A 17,058-nucleotide genomic window follows, 5' to 3' on the forward strand; every position below is an offset into this window, starting at 1 on the left:
AAATTTAAAGAACATCAAAACAACACAAATCAGAGTTGCAGCCCATGGTCAAGACTAAGTTCACCCACAAGTAGTTCCTCATCAACTGCCTTCACCTTTTGACGCGCCGAATATGGTGGCTCGGAACACCACCGATGGATCCCACAATACACAACTGAGGAATGATGACCAAGTCAAAGTTACAAATGCCAAGGTCCCTTGCCCACAAGCCCCAAAGGTCCGATGAGGTCCCATACAATTCAGAAGGGTGCGGGGTCCCATAATCTTCAGGACCTGTGACCTATCTTTTCAGGAATTGTGATCATTTGGAGGGTGCTCAAGTATATTCAAACCTACTCGATCCTTTACCTTATTTTATCCCTATCAACATCTGACCATATCTTGTACATATCTTTTTTGCATCTACTTCAAGTCTTCTTAATTCACTCACGACTCTTATCCACCTCAAAATGTTCACAGACAAATCTATCAGAATCTTTCAATTCGTTGCCGTCTTTTTAGCTTTTTCTAGTCATCACTTTACCAGTGGTAAAGCCGTCTCAACTTCCGCCGGTAATGAGGTTGTTCAAACTCCAAGTAATGCCCCAGCCACAAATAAACCACAGCCTATGACTGAAGGACCGCAACTTTGTAGTCAAGGTTTTGGACAACACCGCACACAAAAAGGAAATTTCTCTATTAAAGCTGATCTTGAAGTTTCAACACGTAAGGGTCTTCCTCACTTATCGAATCACTCCTGATGTCTCAAATGCTATGAAAAGTGTTTCCTCAGCCGGGTTCTAATTTTTTTCCGTAATTCTGTAGCTTGTCAAACCAAAAAATCTGTCTTTATGTGTTTACCTTCTTCATGTCGTTCACAAGGTACGTGACCAATTTGGTTTATCTTTCATCGCATCTCCTTTCCTAAAATCTTAGTAACATTCAAATATTCCGATTCACTCTCAGACAAAAAGCCCCACGTCTTTGCTACTGGATGCGAGGGTTCTTCAGGTCCAACACAGTGCTTGTCTTACGCTTTCAAGCCTGAAATCCCGGCTAAATCATTCGGAAGTTCGCCTATTCCTGTCCAATCCTCTAAAGCTCCTCGCCCAATTACCCGTAGAGCTGCACCAGAAAAGAAAGAACAAACTTTTGTGGTTAAAGCTCCATTGGGTATGTTCAATTTGATTTTTCTTCTCGGAAGTGCACCATTAATTTCTAACTCTATTTCTTTCTCTTTATTAGAGTGCGTGACTTCAGCTACTCCACCTAAAACAGTAGGATGCCAAAAGTTGGAAAGTGTTATGGGTAAGTCGGTATCGAGCTATTTCAGAAGCATTGAAGTGTTGAAGCTGATATTCTTCTTACCCTTCTGTTTCATTATATACTCAGAATGTACTAAATGTCAAATACTTGTCTAGTCGAATAATCCTTTTGTAAAATAAGTCGAGATTGGGTGAAGTGTTTTACTTTCTTTTGAAAATAACAAACATCCTTGCACATTTTGATCAGTTTGAGTTGACAAGACTTAAAAACCTTCCTGTACTCATGTGGTCTCATCTTGTGAAACTCGTCATGAGTGAAATGAGAAAATTCGTAAGGAGCATCAAAAAAATGTGGATATTTGCAACTTTGAAGATTTGTTCTTTGAGGAAAGTAGACAGCTTTGTGAAAATTCCTTGACAATTCTAGTAAAAACAGTATGTGGTCTCTTTCACCTGTACATAGGTACGTGCTTTGAAGATTCAAGGAAAAAAACATTCCTCAAATAGCTATTAATCTTTCACCTCTTGCTCAGCCTTCAAGATTGCAGTTGTGTAAGTTCCCGAACTACATCTTGACTATGACAAATATGTCTGGGATATCCCATGCGTGCGAAGTCCGGAAACCATTCGATTTCAATCTGGCTTCAAAACTACGACTGGGCCATTTTCCTGGCAAGAATACCTCGTACCAACGACGCAGGAAACTGAAATTCACGTATAGGTTGAACCTTGAGGCCTTGCTTTGAATCCTTGTCGACCTTGATCTCCCACCATCCTTGAGCTTCGATCGATTCAGTCTTAAACCGATCCATCATAAAGTATCTTCGAAGTGACTTACCCGTAGGATCATATTCCAACACATTTACCTTGAATGACGCTGTTGGTAGGTCCTTCTCCACTAATTCGTAAGTTAAGTTCTGGAATACATCAACCGATCGTGTTTCCCATGCATGCAGTATCGCACCTTCGGGGGCATGAGCTGTGTACGCCAGAATACAAAGATATTGGTTAAGAGGTGTGCCTTCGATTTGAAAACAGGGTTGAGCAGCAAGTGGCTTACGGTTGATTAGCTTCTTCAGTAACGCCTGAAGTAGTTCTATGTTAAAGGATTCGGGTGTAGTAAAACCAGAACAACCATGCATACATTCCATTCTTAGTGGGTGAATATTTCGAGGTTAGAATTTGTAGGGGAAGGTAGAGATATTATGGTGGATCGATGGCGAATTTATATTTCAGAAGCGCAAAGGGACTTCTTTATATTTGATGGCGTCACCATCAAATGCGCATTGCACTAAGATCTGTCTAATGGCGTATGTAACCATAGATCTGCTAACACGTCTGAAAGTATCCATTCCGCCCCTGCATATATGGTCCGCGAATCGGGACTGCTTGACCTAGCTCAACTTGAGTTGTACATATACGGTACTCAAAGCTACATAGTTACACGTATATAGTTGTCGTATATACCTTTTTTTGGCGGGGAAAATAAAACGAATATACTTTTGGACTCGTTTTCCCCGCCAAAAAAACTATGTAGCAAAAAGTATGTACGCGTACATACTTGCTTTGAGTACCGTAATACTACATGGCTCTGAAGCAACTAAGTGTCCTTTGGCGAAAGTTTGGTTGGAAGGATGTTCATCATATACATTCAACTTTTCGGGTGCTTGGGCCGCGGGCGAAGCGGGACGATCCATAGTTGGAAAGAATCTGTCATATACCTTCCGGGTTGGTAGCTAGCTATCAACATGATGGAAGGCAACGAGCGACCACTGACTAAAGATCTTGACTGCTTTGTCGCCTTGCATGTCATTCATTTCATCCGTTCGTCAAGCTAGTCTATCACATTTCTCACACATTGTCACACATTGTTTCTGACAAAAAAGCACGCGATGGTTTGACAGTCTATGGAATTGGGACTTCCATATGTGTGTAGGTTGCCCCAACCCTACAACGAGAGATTTATCAGTAGAATCTTTAAGCTTTGTGTAGCCCAAGAAAATTTCCTTCAATGGATATTGAAAAATTCTGCCTCTGCCTCTGAATGATGTAGTCATCACAGTCACATGTATTATCTGTCAATTTAGAATTTTGGAAACCTCACATGAGGATATAAGCAACCAACTTGGAATTATAAATTGTTGTGATGAGCTTCCAGGGGAACATGTGCTGATCTTGAGCAAGTGGTACTTTGGTTGGCCTCCTACATACAGGACATGGAAAACTCACACTTCCAGATGTCACAATCCAACCCCATGTTAGTATTGGAAGTTCCAACCCAGGCAATCAAGAAAAATTAAGACAAAAAATCAATATCAGCAAATTGTTGTGATAGCTGTGATACTAAGTAATTAGTCCCACAGATTGATCCACTTACCTTGATACATTGTTCATGAACCATTTGGGGAACATCCCCACATCCTAATTTTACAACTCTTTGCCCCTCCAAGGATCCAGCTCAACACATGGCACATCCTTTATGACTTTCATTGCAAATGATGCTTCATTCAGAATATTCATCTTCATCTGGAAGTAAAAGACTTCTTAAAGATCCGTAGTGGCCAGTTTCTTCTACAAACATCAGGAGAACTTTGATCAGTCATCCTGCAACGATGTCAAAAATTACATATCCTGTATTTCAGTGACCTTCCCATTCTATGTTGGTTCCACATCTTGGATCAACAAGTGGGAAGAAATCACATATAGGCTCTGGTACATGGGAATGCCAGGGATCCCAGATGGTATTCCTTCTATCATAAATTTATTTTAAGGTGTTGGTGAAAGTTAAATAAAGATGCTTACCATTTTTCCTACATGCCTTCTCAGGTATTGTTCAATTCCTTCTATATAAGTGCTTACTTTTTACATCATTTCAATGAGAAAGTCTCAATCTTCATGACACTTCTCCCCTTGTGTAACATGTGGGCCATACAATTCCTTTTCCATGCTGCAAGTGCAGAGTCTTGGATATTCAATATATGTAGACATTGTTTGATGTAAACAGAATTCACTGATCTCCCAAATTCTCCTTGAATTATCTTAGAGTATTGGGCAGTAATTAAGCATCTCACATCCCCCTCTGGTAAATCACTCTGGATTGTCTTCTGGTTGATAATCAAGATTCAACATTCTGCATAGCAGTTGGATGTAGGTTTTCCTGATATTCTAACATATGATAAAAAAGGCAAAACAATTGGAACTTTTCATCTCGAGAATTCTTGAGAACCATGTGCTGCAAACATTGCAATGGCAGCAAACCAACAATTTTGGGGTTGGCTGGAAAGCCCATTTGGAGTAACTTGTGGTATATGTCTATGATTGTGATTTGGGTGTTTGATGTCTTCCTTTGGGGTGTTGGAGGTACTTTCTGATGTCCATAATCAACTCAATGTACCTGAGAGCTTCAGTGATAAAACCTTGGAAATTGGTTTCAAAGTCTCCTGGTATTTCAATATATGATACAACCACTTTATAGATTTTCCTGGCATGGTTTCAAGTGACATGTTCTGCAAACATGTCAATGTCAATGATTTTATTGTGTTCACATCAGTCACAGGATTTGTTTGGAGTAACATCCTTATTTTCCTGATGATCCTTTCAGAGTGCAGAAGATGACTTCTGATGGTTGTGATCAGCTGGACTTGCTGCACATCCTTTTTCAATAGAATACTATCAGAGAGTGTATGTAAAAACTGTGTATGTTGCATTATTTGATCTAAGCATGTGATTTATTTATTTCAAGTAGTATTATCAATTATGTTATGTATTGTTTGCAATGTCAATGACTCCACAGTTCACAATTTGGACAAGGACTTGTCTTGAAGTAGTTGGTCATGTATCTTCATGAAGGCAGTTCTTTGAAGGTTTTGTTTGCCACCCTGAAGTTAATTTTTGATATTCACAATCAGCTCAAATTGCTTGAGAGCATCAATGACAGCTGGAATCATTTTAATTGTCTCAGTTCTGCTTTTGATGGCACCCAAAATATGCAAGTGAAGTGTGGTATGGTGATCTCATCCATCTTTCTGGAGAGTGATTAATGTCCCATTGCGAATCTCCACCCTAGGTTTAAAGTCAAGTCCTCAGGAAGTGCCTGAACTTTCCTTCCAGAAAAGTAATTTCAGGTGACAAACTTTCCTGGTCCAACAGGAAGAGCTCCAATCCTCATTGACAGACACTACCTTTGTTTGGGTTCACATTCCCTCTTGGCAAAAAATATCAAAGTATCTCAAGGACACACAGATTCCACAGTCTTTCATATGATCCTAAATTGTTTCTTTGTAGATACTTCAATGAAGTGATAATACAAAACCTAAGGGGTCCATTGGTGAAGATTGGAAATTGTTCAAGATGTGTAAACAAGATTTCCAAGCCCATGTGTATTATGTTAATGCCGGATTGATGAATTCAAGATCTATTACCAAGCCGTTTGATCTCATCCATTGCTCTGTGAAGATGATTGTGTTGGGTGACCTTTGCAAAGATTTTTGAACTGCAAGGGCTTGAATTGGCGTCATTTTGGAAATATTCAAACTCTTCAGTTAATGGCACAAAGGTATCTAATTTCATGAGCTGTTTTTGCATTTCATCTTGAATCTTGTAGTTTTTATACTTTTTAAAATTAGTGGGCACATAATTTGTGCTTTCCTTCTGCAACCCCACATCCATCACCATTTGGGACTGTGTTGGAGGCGAGTTGACTTGCTGTGCAGATCTTACACACTTCTGTGGTCAAGCCCAAGACAAGTTTTTCGTTTGATTTTTGAAGAGAAATATTGGATTCATTTGATAAATATAGAAGTGGTTGGACAGTGACTTCAGGTTTGAGAGGTTTGAGACACTTGTCAATATTGCAGGTGGAATATTGATGGGGTAAAGGATTTTGATATTGGCAGTTGATGCTGGATGTGTAGGGATGTGTTCAGATGTGTTGGAAGAAGAAGTTGAGAATTTAATTTGGTGCCTTTAATTTTGGACTTGTAAATTTGATTGCACTTCGAATTTCTTTCTCCCAACTTGTCTCTTCAACTTCAACTTCAACTTCAACTTCAACACGCCATTCAAACAACTCGAGTATGAAACATCAACCCAAAACATACAAATTCGCATACTATTGTTCAGGTCATGGATTTGGACATGCAACAAGAGTAATAGCGATCAGCTTAGAATTAATCTCATCAGGTCATCAAGTCTACATTATCACATCAACACCTAAATCAGTATTTGAATCGATTCTATCAAACCAACTTATCTATCGATCCAAAGTTATCGAACCTAAAATCATTCAACCAAAAGCTTATGATGTAGATAAATTTGAAACGTTTGATAATTTAGATAAGTTTATTAGGTTTGATCGTAATAGAATCTTAAATGAAGAAATCGATTGGTTGAAATCGGAAGGAATTCAATGTGCATTGGTAGACGCTCCATTTGTACCTTGGTAAGTCTTTATCTTTCTATTTTGATTTTTGGATACTGAAACTAATGATTCTTCTTAATTATGTTAAACAGTGCTGCAGCTTTTCAAGCAGGAATTCCTTCCGTGATCATCAGTAATTTTACATTCTGTTCATGTTATTCGTATTTATCAATGTCAACTTCTCAATCCGATCCATTAATCAAATCCGAAGAAGTTCAAGCTCCAATAGACCCAAAGCTTTTAGATCCATTAGTCAAAATCGTCATTTCAGATTATTCAAAAGCTAATCTTTTATTAAGATTACCAGGATCTATACCGATTCCAGGATTTGATACAGATGTAGAATTACCGTCAACTAAATGGGTCAACCTTGCAAAACATTCATTTCAAGACCATATACATAATTTATTAGATAGATCAATTCAAGACATTCCAAGACCAGTGATCGATTTACCATTAGTTTTTCGTAAAATCTCAAAATCAATCTATAAACCGAACCAAAAATTATCATTATTAAAACTTTTAAATCTACCGACTTCATTACAAACTTTAAATACCAAGATCCTTTTAATTTCATTTGGTGGTCAAGTGATACCTAGACCTAAACCCATTCAAACTTCTGAAAATACAAATTCACCTTTCTTTGATATCTTACCTCCTGGTTGGATTGCTATCGTTTGTGGTTCTTCGGTCGATGGTTTAACTTCTCAAGATGCTCTTGATCGGTTTTATCCGATTCCTAAAACATTTTCTTATGTACCTGATCTTACGGCTTTATCTGATGTAGTAATGGGTAAATTGGGATATGGTACTTGTAGTGAAACATTGGCTACTATGACTCCATTCATATATGGTAAGTTTTTCTTGAACCATCAATGATTATTTGTTATTGAATTGGATTTCTCACAACTGTTTTGAATGTTTGTTACTTTCTTCTGAATAGTACCTAGACCAATGTTTATTGAAGAATACGGATTAAAGAGATTAATCAAAAACTTAACCAATGTAGAAATGAGTCGGAATGAGTTTGAAGAAGGTAAATGGTATGAAAAAATCTTAAAAGCTGATCAATTAGGATCTAAAATTAAACAAGACTTTATTAAATCTCAACTTGAAAAAGAAGAAAACGGAATTGAAGAAATCCATTCTACTCGAATTGTTGTGAATGAAATTGAACATTATTTGAAACAAAATTTAGATCATAATGATAAGGTGGATGATGATTTGGATGGTGGTGAATGTGGAATTGATCATGGTTTGAATGATGATCATGATGATTTAATTTGGAAAGAGAAAGTTAAACTCGATTGTAATCATCATGATTCAAATCACCTTTCTTGTTAAACCTTTTTTTCTCTTTTAATTTTTCTCTTGAATCCTCAAATTCACTTCTTTCTCTATACTTTCTTGAATCGTTTCCACTTTTTTCTGTTCTCTTTTTTACTTTTAGAACATTTTTTCTCCTCCCCTGAATATACACATCTCAATGTTTTCTCAACTAATTTGGATATGTATCACTTCCTTGTCTTTCCTCAATTTATATAATTTATGTATGAGAAAGTGTAAGATCAGTTCATGTATGCTTTATTGAAGGGATAGCCATACTTTTTTTTCAATTCACTATGTATCATATTCAGGAATGTTGGTTAGTTGTAATATGAGTTCAAACTCTCCAAATGCACTGCCAGAAATTCAATTGACATTTTCATCACTTTTTCCTCTGAGCTTAGTAGCCTTTGAGCCAATGGTGAGGTACTGTCATTGAGCTTACCCATCACTTTGATCAGTGACCATTGAGACACGTGATGAGAAAACAACACACCTTGCAAAATTGAAATCTAACTTGATTTAACATGGTCCCTCAATGCTGAGGGACTTGCCCCCAAAAGTTGCCTTGTTGCTTGAGGTCTAAGGTTCTTCTGAGCTGAGGAATTCTTATTTCAGGCGGACTTGTGTTAAGCTAAACTTTACGTGTGGCTCTGCTCAAAAGGTAGTTTGGTCAGTCTATTTGTATCCTGCTTTAAGCAATATCTTTTTTGTTGCACTTCACCTCACCGTAGAAATTGTTAGGATTCTAGTATGTTGTTGTTTTCATGTTGGTACATACTTTGGTACCACATACACACTGTTTTATGAGCGGAAGGGTTCTGAATTGTCAGTGTAACACTGAGCTCACACGCCAAAAATCACGAGTCCGATGTAAGCCCAAGCCCCTCTTCGAGGGCGCGGCGAACGCGCTCGTGAGGGGCTTAGTTGAGCTTAATCGCCATAGAAGGTTTAGGGAATCATGAGATTGTCACTAAGCCTTGGGGCAAGAAGAGATTGAAGCACAGGTTGGTGCTTGATGATATTAGGCAGGATGAGTCTCTCAATGGTCCGTTTAGATATACAATGTTCAAAGCAATCATAGTGCTTGATTTCGTAGTTAATACAAGAAACAATCTCTCCAGCAGTACAATCAAAGAATAATAGAATTGAGAGGATCAAAGGTGGCGAAATTCAAAAAGTCATGTGTCAGAATCAGAATCGCTCCAATAACTCTCATCCAGTCTGTCAACCTCTTCTGTGATTTGCCTTACTCGGTCCAAATAAGATTCTAGAGCTCCGTTCAAAGCCTTTCCAAAGCGAAGCACATCTGTCGCGCTAGGAACGTTGAGACGTTCGAGCTGATCAAAAAAATCATCCACAGAGGTAGACTCGTCCACGACTGGGCGATCAACAATACCCGTCACCACACTTCCAATCACATCTTGGAATCCATTCCCTGCCTTCGAAATTCCTCGTGACGTCTTAGGACGAGGATTCGAAGTCGTAGGTAAACTTGCAGTCCGTATGATCGTCGGACGTAAAGCCGCGTGTCTCTTTGGCCCCATCGCTTTGAGGAAGGGAAGATGTACAGATAAAGTTTGGTCTTGTCGGGTTTGTGTACCAGATAAGATTCCATTGGAACCAGGTGTTGTGAGAGGTGTTGTTGATTGAGTTGGGAAGGAATCAAAGTATGCCAACTTCATCGGATTCGCAGGAGAAGTATCTTGAGTTGAATTCCTGTTGGCGTTGCTCGCCTCCACTGCACTGGTATCCTCACTTGGCGTCCCTTGATCCCAAAACTATGATTAAGCAAGAACAGGCTCAAAGATCAGACTCGAAATCGATTATAACCCCTCTGATTCAATTTCCAGGAAAACTCACCATGTTGCACGAGACAGGTCACATGACCATCTTACGCCTACTCTTGCGATCCGAAAAGCCAGAAAGACGTGAAGCCGTAGATAATGGCAGATAAAGCTCCTCGCTTGGGCCCTCGAGGATTGATTCCTTATGATCTATTGATTTGCGATCTTGTGGAGTCATCTTCTCACAACTAGTGCCACATGAATCGACAACTCCTCCAATAAAATATGGACCTGAACTTGCGGTCTTGTGTATAGTAGGGTGAAGTGATTGCAAACAGATTCAAAAATTGAAACCAATCAGTGATCGTGTTGTTATCCAGCGATCAACATTGAAGGGGGAGAGATAAAAGAACTCACGACTGGCAAAACACACAGAGGCCAAGAAGTGATAGCTGAAGTTTGGATTTGATGACGTTTGCCTTCTCGAGTGGATTGAGTACTTGCTCCAGGAGTAGAATAATTAGGATACATTTCTTGTAAATGAATCAAAGATGACAATTGAAAACAAAGAGTTGAAAAGGTTATAAAGAATTAAGTGTGCAAGATAAACGAAATCAGAGAGGGAGAGCAATCAAAATGAATGAGCTTGGCAATTGTTTTGATACTCGAAAGAAATGTGAAAAATGGACAAGACAAAAGAAGGATTTGATCCAAAGGTCATCCCGTTTTATAGGCTACATAAAATCCATCAATTGTTAGCTTGCTAGACCCAGTATTCTACGACAATCATGCTGCAGTGTGTGTGCACGGGGTCATCAGACATATTGAACGGCACGTTAGAATATTAACATAGAAGAATCAGGGCATCAAGTGGGCTTGTTGTCTTGTGTTGTCTGTTCCTTGGCCCTCAAACTCTACATTCTTGTGGACCGAGACTTGAGAGCGTCAATGGACCTGAACGAGGTCTTGCCCTGCATAGGGCCAGAGCTGCTCATCACCTTTCAGAAGCAATATGTGAGAATCGAGGATACTCCAGAATTGGCGAAAACATAAAATCTTTTTTCTCATCCCCTCAATATACACATCTCAATGAATCATTTTCTCAACTAATTTGGATATGTATCACTTCCTTCTCTTTCCTCAATTTATATAATTTGTGTATGAGGAAGTGTAAGATCAGTTCATGTATGCTTTGTTGAAGGGGACTTGCCCTCAAAAGTTGCTTTTTTGCTGTAAGAAAACAAGATTACAGGTTTGACACTGTGTGACGGAATAAAACCTTTATAAGGTAGACAGGACAGACTTAGCTTTGTGCTGACAAGGCAACTGGCTAACCAAGACAACGAAGACTCTAAACTCTGAGACAAACCTGAAGGAAGGAACAGAGGACTAAAGTAATAAAAAGAACTATGATGTGAAGAAGAGAAGATTGATAAAGAGAAGAATCAATCAAAAGAATAAAACACAATAAAATAAAGGTTCAGCTGTGTTTAGAATACTTCTGAGGGAAATAATGAGATTCTGTGTTTTTACTCTCACCTTTAGAACAAATTTCCTCAATGGGGAAAAAGATTCAGAGGCAAGAGGTGGGAGGTTAATAAGAAAAACACAAAGACATAAATTTTCACAATCACAACATCAAACAAAAACATTCAAACAAACAATCCCAAATTAATCCCAATCCGGACATCTTCTTCTAACACCATCCTAGCAACTGTTACTTTATAAGCCTTCACTCTTCTGTAACACCTTCCCATTAACCGAATTTGTCAATGTCAGTTAAATTACTTCTACCATGACATTTCAGTACTTGAATGATACTGTTGATTTTGTTCTACCTTGATTAGGCCTTTGCCCTGGTCCCAGAAATCCGGGGAGTCCCCAGCTCCGGCCCCTGCAAGGACGGGAATTGGGATTCAGTCTGGCAAAGAAATTCCCGCGGGGAATTGCAGGGGCGGGAGTCAAGAGCAGTGCCAGCTCCCTGAGCTCCCTGAGCTCCCCGCACTCTGGGTGCACGTGAATCAAAGGACAGAGGGCAGGGGTGGCAAGAGTGGTGCCCAGCAGTGCTGAGCCGTGAAAAGCTCTTATATTTCAATTCATTCTGGATTACAATATGTAGATGTCAATTGACCTAATATGTTGTAATGTATATATTTAATCATCAAGGCCATCAAAATAAGCCGGACCAAAAGCACGGTACCACTCCTTAACACAAAGATTGCTTCTTCCCACCAAAGGCACGACATGATAAGTTACTTCTATCGTAGCTAGGAGGGTAAGGTAACAACTAGGTGCACATATAAGCTCACACACACGACAGGGTAGGGTGGGCCCGGAGAGTAGCCGTATCAGTCTTTACGGGAGACAACGGGAGACAACGGGGACAGGCCTTGTACAGCTTGGGCTGTACAGTGTGTTAACTTTTACATATTCACCCCGAGCATTTGTCCGTCTCGAACTTCTTGTGCTCACTCACTTCCTTCAGCTTTCTTCTTTTCACCATCATGCTTTGCAAGAAATGTGATTGAAATCAATTCCAGGGATATGTGAAAATCTTCACATTGAACTTTTTATCAAGTTTTGTCTGATTCAACTTTATCACAAAAGGCTAGATTTCTTGACTGCAAGATGTGATTGATTGTGTTTCTCACAAAAACCTTTTGTGAAGTAGATCAAAAGAGACTTGTCTTTTTGGTTTTGGTATGGAAATGAATAAAAAAATCTAATTCTTTTCTAATTTTGATAATGGCTTCGGTTTTTAAATAGAAAAATGATTGAAGTAGAGTCAAGAGTAATGCTTATGTACGGTGAACAAAACAAAAAGGACAAGGCCAATTGAAAAAAAAAATCGAAAGAGAATCACCGTAGGAGAAGTAACAAGAAAGACACTCAAACAAGACTGTGTCATAGTACAATCATCAATTGTGAATGTTGAGAGATTCCCTTTGGTCTTATTGATAGAATTCAATTTTTGTTTAGTATCTGATTCAAATCCTTTTTGATGTTATTTTGATTGCCAAAAAGGAATGGTAGATGTCTCTAAATGATTGATAGTTGGATTGAAAAGTGTAGTATTGATCTAATGATTGATAGTCAAGGTAGAAGGTGTAGTAACTGCTTGAGATTACTTTTGATTTATTGTTTTGATAACTCAAAGTTGATAGTCGAAGTGAAAAGCATGAAGTTGAGGTTGGTAACTTGGTGATGAATCTAGATCGATCGAGTTGCATCCCAGGGACTCCTGCAATTTGGATCCAATCGTTCTCCTGGTGAATACCGGGGAGTTTGTTTTGGGCGGGTTGTGTTATATCGGTACTCAGTCGGTACATAGTCTCTTGGTAGTCTCTTGTAGTCTCTCGTCTCCCGCGGGGACTGATACGCCTACGCTCCCGGGGGGCCAATGGATACAGAGAGAGGCAAAGAAAATTTTCCTCCCCTCTCTAACTATCCTTTACCTTGCACCTCAGTTGTAACAGCAGAGCAATCAAGCTCCTCAAGATTGCTAAAACAGTAAACTCTTCAAATTGTAGCGCCCACTCACCATCCCTGGGCTAGGACAAATCTCTCCGGTACCCTGTTTCAGGCACTTTAAGGAGTTTAGAGCACGGAACAGACCTCAGGTAAGACCACATAAGGCCTCTGAAATGGGCCCCAAGGTGTCCCCGGTCATGTGGTGGGCGCGCCCACTCAGGCTGAATTTGGGGGTGGCGCGCCCTAGTATTATAACTAGGCTAATGGGTCACGTAAAGAGAGGTGGCTTCCTACAAACCACCTCAAGACCTCCTATTTAACTCTGTTTGAAGGCCAAACTTTGAACTTTACACTTATACATCAATGCCTAAAGTCAAGAAGAAAGATAAACCCAACTGGGTTCCACTGACTTCTGCGTTTGGAAAGCAATGGACTGGATTCCTCAGGTCAAGTGGTCAGGACAGCTCCAAACACCACCGCCTCGCCAAATGCCAACACTGCCAGGAGGAGATGGATGCAAAACCATGCGATCTGGCCAAACATATGATACATGAATGTCAATCAATCTCAATCTTGCAAAAATCCCAATATCAACAGTTGATGATCTCCAAGGATAAGGCGGCAAATGGTGTTTCTACTCTACCACCCTCTATATCCGCCACTGCTACAAAGGAAGTCGCCCTTGTTCCAGATGATAAGATTGTCCACGACTTTGGTATTAAGAAATGGTTCACGCCCTATTCATCTGATAAGTTAGCTAAGCTTGATGAAGAGATTCTCAAAGCTCTCATCACTGGCAAAGTAGCCTTCAGATTTCTTCACAACAAGTATTTCATGAATTTTCAAAACATGTTAGCAGTCTGTCCGTTCAAGCCGCCAACCCTTATTGCATGATGGAAAAAACACTTCCTCTTTTGCATGCTAAACATGAAATTGCTGTCAAGGAGAAGTTGAAGACTCAATCAAATTTAACCATCTCATTAGATGGCTGGACCAACATATCTGAAATAGTATTTACGCAGTTCTGGTTTTACGTGGCACTGACATCAAACACTTCATAGATGTACTCAACCTTAATCAATCTCGTCATACAGCGGAAAATACATTTGATGCATTGAAGGACACTCTTAAAGCTCAAGGCCTTCAATGGGATCAGATCAGTGCTGTAGTCTGTGATTCCCCCTTGGTGATGGTCAAGTTTTGGTTAAGTTGTTCAATCTAACCTCTTCCTGGTATCTTACAAATCTGTTGATGTTCTTCTTCTGTTTGGTTCCTACTAGAAAATGGTTTCCAAAGAATTTCCGCGTATCTTCACATTACCTTGCTGTTTTGACAGCCTTACACCAAAGCCCCGACGTGTAAGGCATCTTCCATAGAAGGGAAAAGAGTCGTGAGAGAGAGTCTGAGATGTCACAAGAACCTGTGACAGAGACGGCCAACACCGTTGGAGAATACAGGGAAATAGGACAGAAGATTTACCACTGAAAATCTCTGCAAATTCCCTGCATTCTACCACAGTCTCTCACAGCTCTCATCTTCTCCGTATAATCCTTAGCTGTAGAATTCTTTTTCAAATCTTAAAATTCATCGCTATTTTCACAAGCCTCAACATCAAACCATAACCATCTTCTTAGATTGAACACTCCGCTTATTTTTTTTTTTTAAAAAAAAAGACAGAAATGGATACGGAAGAATTCCAAAAGAAAATAGATGAACAACTAAGAGACAAAAGTAGAACGGCTAGACAAGGCAAACAAGAAGATACGCTAGCAAGCGGAAAAGGGAAGCAACCGGAGAATGCAGAAGACTTGGCCAACCGGCAACAGGAGCAAACACCAGCAAGCACGGAAAGACAGACTAGAGGCAGCAGTAAGCAGCAGATTGTCAGCAAAGAGCCGACCAAGACAAAGTCCATCAAAGTGAAAGTGAAACCACCAACCAAGCTTGCAACGTTGACACAGACGAGCAACCAAACGTCAAGCCAAATCACAACCACACCGCCTAGCCAACAACATAATGGAAACCAAGACCAACAGGCCAAAGGACGACAAGCTCAAGGTGGGATCCAACAACCACCACCAATCCCTGAAGCAACAACTAGCCAAGTGGCCAAAGTGGGTGATGAACAAGTCCAAGATGCGAAAGACGATTTGCTAAGAAGGCAGGTAGATCAGCGAGGACCTTCACAAGTTCCCCCTAGCTTTCAGTACCAGTACACACCTAGAGACAATCACCATAACATGCAGAGTCATGTGGCCGGCGGCGCATATTTTTGCGCGCAGATGTGCGACCCGCAGGCCCTGCGCGCACATGCGCGCATGCTGAGCTCCAAAAATGGGCCCTGCGCGCATGTATCTACCTCATGGCTGTAGAGTGAGAGAGAGCAATTTTTTTCTCAATTCACTTGCAATCTCATTTTTTCTTTGGACCACTTCATCATCAATCATGCCTACATTCTCCTGAAAATGATCTGACTAACAATGATACAGACATCTTTGTACTCACCAATGAGCTTGAGACTTTTGAAGATGATGTAGAATCTATGGCAGATACCTTTCCAGATGAATTTGAGGGTTTCATGCACACTCTTTTTGATTTCTCACTATTTAAACAAAACAAGATTGATAATTCATCTGTTACACCAATTATAGTTGTAGAAGATGAGCCTTCTAGCTGGTCTTCAGCTGACCTATTTGATTGATTTTTTGTCAATTTCTTTTTTAATTTTTTTTCAATGAAAACACTCAAAAACGCGATTTTGGAACGCGCACTGCGCGCACCCCCCCTTTGCGCGCACATTGGCCAAAAAAATGGCCGCATATATGCGCGCAGGCTGGAAAAAACAGCCGCCTCCAACCTGAGTGCAGAGAGACGGATATCAAGGAGGACCTCACCAACAACACGTCCAACCAAACCAACCAGAGGCCCAATACCAAGCGGACCACCAGGTCCATTGGCAGGAAGAACACCACGGACAGCCGGCAAGAGGTAGAATGATAGGCGGTATCGTACTGCAAGATGATGATTCAGGTAAGTTTGGAAGTATCCTATAATCAGCTAGTGCTAGTGCAGGAAAGAATAAGGAGCAAAATACCTTTTGGTACATCAAAGAGCAACATACGCCTCCTTCCTATAATCCTGTACAGGAACCGCACTACTTCCCATTGAGGAAATGCCTCCAGGAGGGAGAAGTCTCCCAAAGGGATCAAAATTAAAAATCTTCCGGAAGGAAATGCTCCCCCCGGGAATGCCTCAGAAGAGATGATGTCAAGCAGAAGACTGATGACATGCATTTACTCTTCTGATTCAATAGATGCCAAAGGAGAAGACGCTCCGGTTTACGCTCCAGCTCAAAACGCTCCTGTCCAATACACTCCAGCTATACAAAGCAACGCACAAGAACTGCAGGTTGACCAGATGACAGAGCGGCTCAATCGAGAAATCGAGAACGCCTTTGGGAAAGATCGAGCGGAATACGACCGTCTAGTCAAAGAACGTGACAACTGGCTAGCTTTCCAGAACGGAAACACTGATCACCTGGTACAGAAGACTTCAGATAGAGAAGAGCCGGCGGTGAAGAAATGAATTAGAGTGCAGAAAGGAAAGGAGTTAGATGGATCAGTAATGGCCTTGTCCAAATACTGGGACACAGTGATGACCGAGCTAGGACGCTAGGTACCACTGTTGATCTTTGACCCTCGCTGGCTACGCCAAGATATGAGCCACACGTCGAATAAAAACTCTTGAGCTAAGATCAAAGACGCTGATGCAATCACCTACAACGGGAATCCAATCCCAAGTGAGTGGACAA

At 40.3% G+C, this 17,058-nt stretch overlaps 3 protein-coding genes across 3 annotated transcripts; 2 read left to right on the top strand and 1 right to left on the bottom strand.

Annotated features, from left to right (window-relative positions):
- Nucleotides 1-449: 449 nt before the first annotated feature.
- Nucleotides 450-1,400, top strand: MELLADRAFT_92256 (uncharacterized protein; the record flags this gene model as incomplete). The annotated part of the gene is made up of 5 exons (XM_007405435.1): nucleotides 450-705; nucleotides 805-861; nucleotides 946-1,152; nucleotides 1,225-1,287; nucleotides 1,372-1,400. 5 exons carry the CDS (start codon nucleotides 450-452, stop codon nucleotides 1,398-1,400), a joined length of 612 nt encoding a protein of 203 aa, XP_007405497.1.
- A 494-nt stretch (nucleotides 1,401-1,894) lies between these two features.
- Nucleotides 1,895-2,395, bottom strand: MELLADRAFT_59839 (uncharacterized protein; the record flags this gene model as incomplete). Its single annotated transcript, XM_007405785.1, has 1 exon — nucleotides 1,895-2,395. One exon carries the CDS (start codon nucleotides 2,393-2,395, stop codon nucleotides 1,895-1,897), a length of 501 nt encoding a protein of 166 aa, XP_007405847.1.
- A 3,888-nt stretch (nucleotides 2,396-6,283) lies between these two features.
- Nucleotides 6,284-7,642, top strand: MELLADRAFT_115317 (uncharacterized protein; the record flags this gene model as incomplete). Its single annotated transcript, XM_007405436.1, has 3 exons — nucleotides 6,284-6,684; nucleotides 6,756-7,516; nucleotides 7,614-7,642. 3 exons carry the CDS (start codon nucleotides 6,320-6,322, stop codon nucleotides 7,640-7,642), a joined length of 1,155 nt encoding a protein of 384 aa, XP_007405498.1.
- Between the last annotated feature and the right edge of the window lie 9,416 nt (nucleotides 7,643-17,058).

This window comes from Melampsora larici-populina (assembly GCF_000204055.1).
Source record: "Melampsora larici-populina 98AG31 unplaced genomic scaffold MELLAscaffold_4, whole genome shotgun sequence".
NCBI classification, from domain to species: domain Eukaryota; kingdom Fungi; phylum Basidiomycota; class Pucciniomycetes; order Pucciniales; family Melampsoraceae; genus Melampsora; species Melampsora laricis-populina.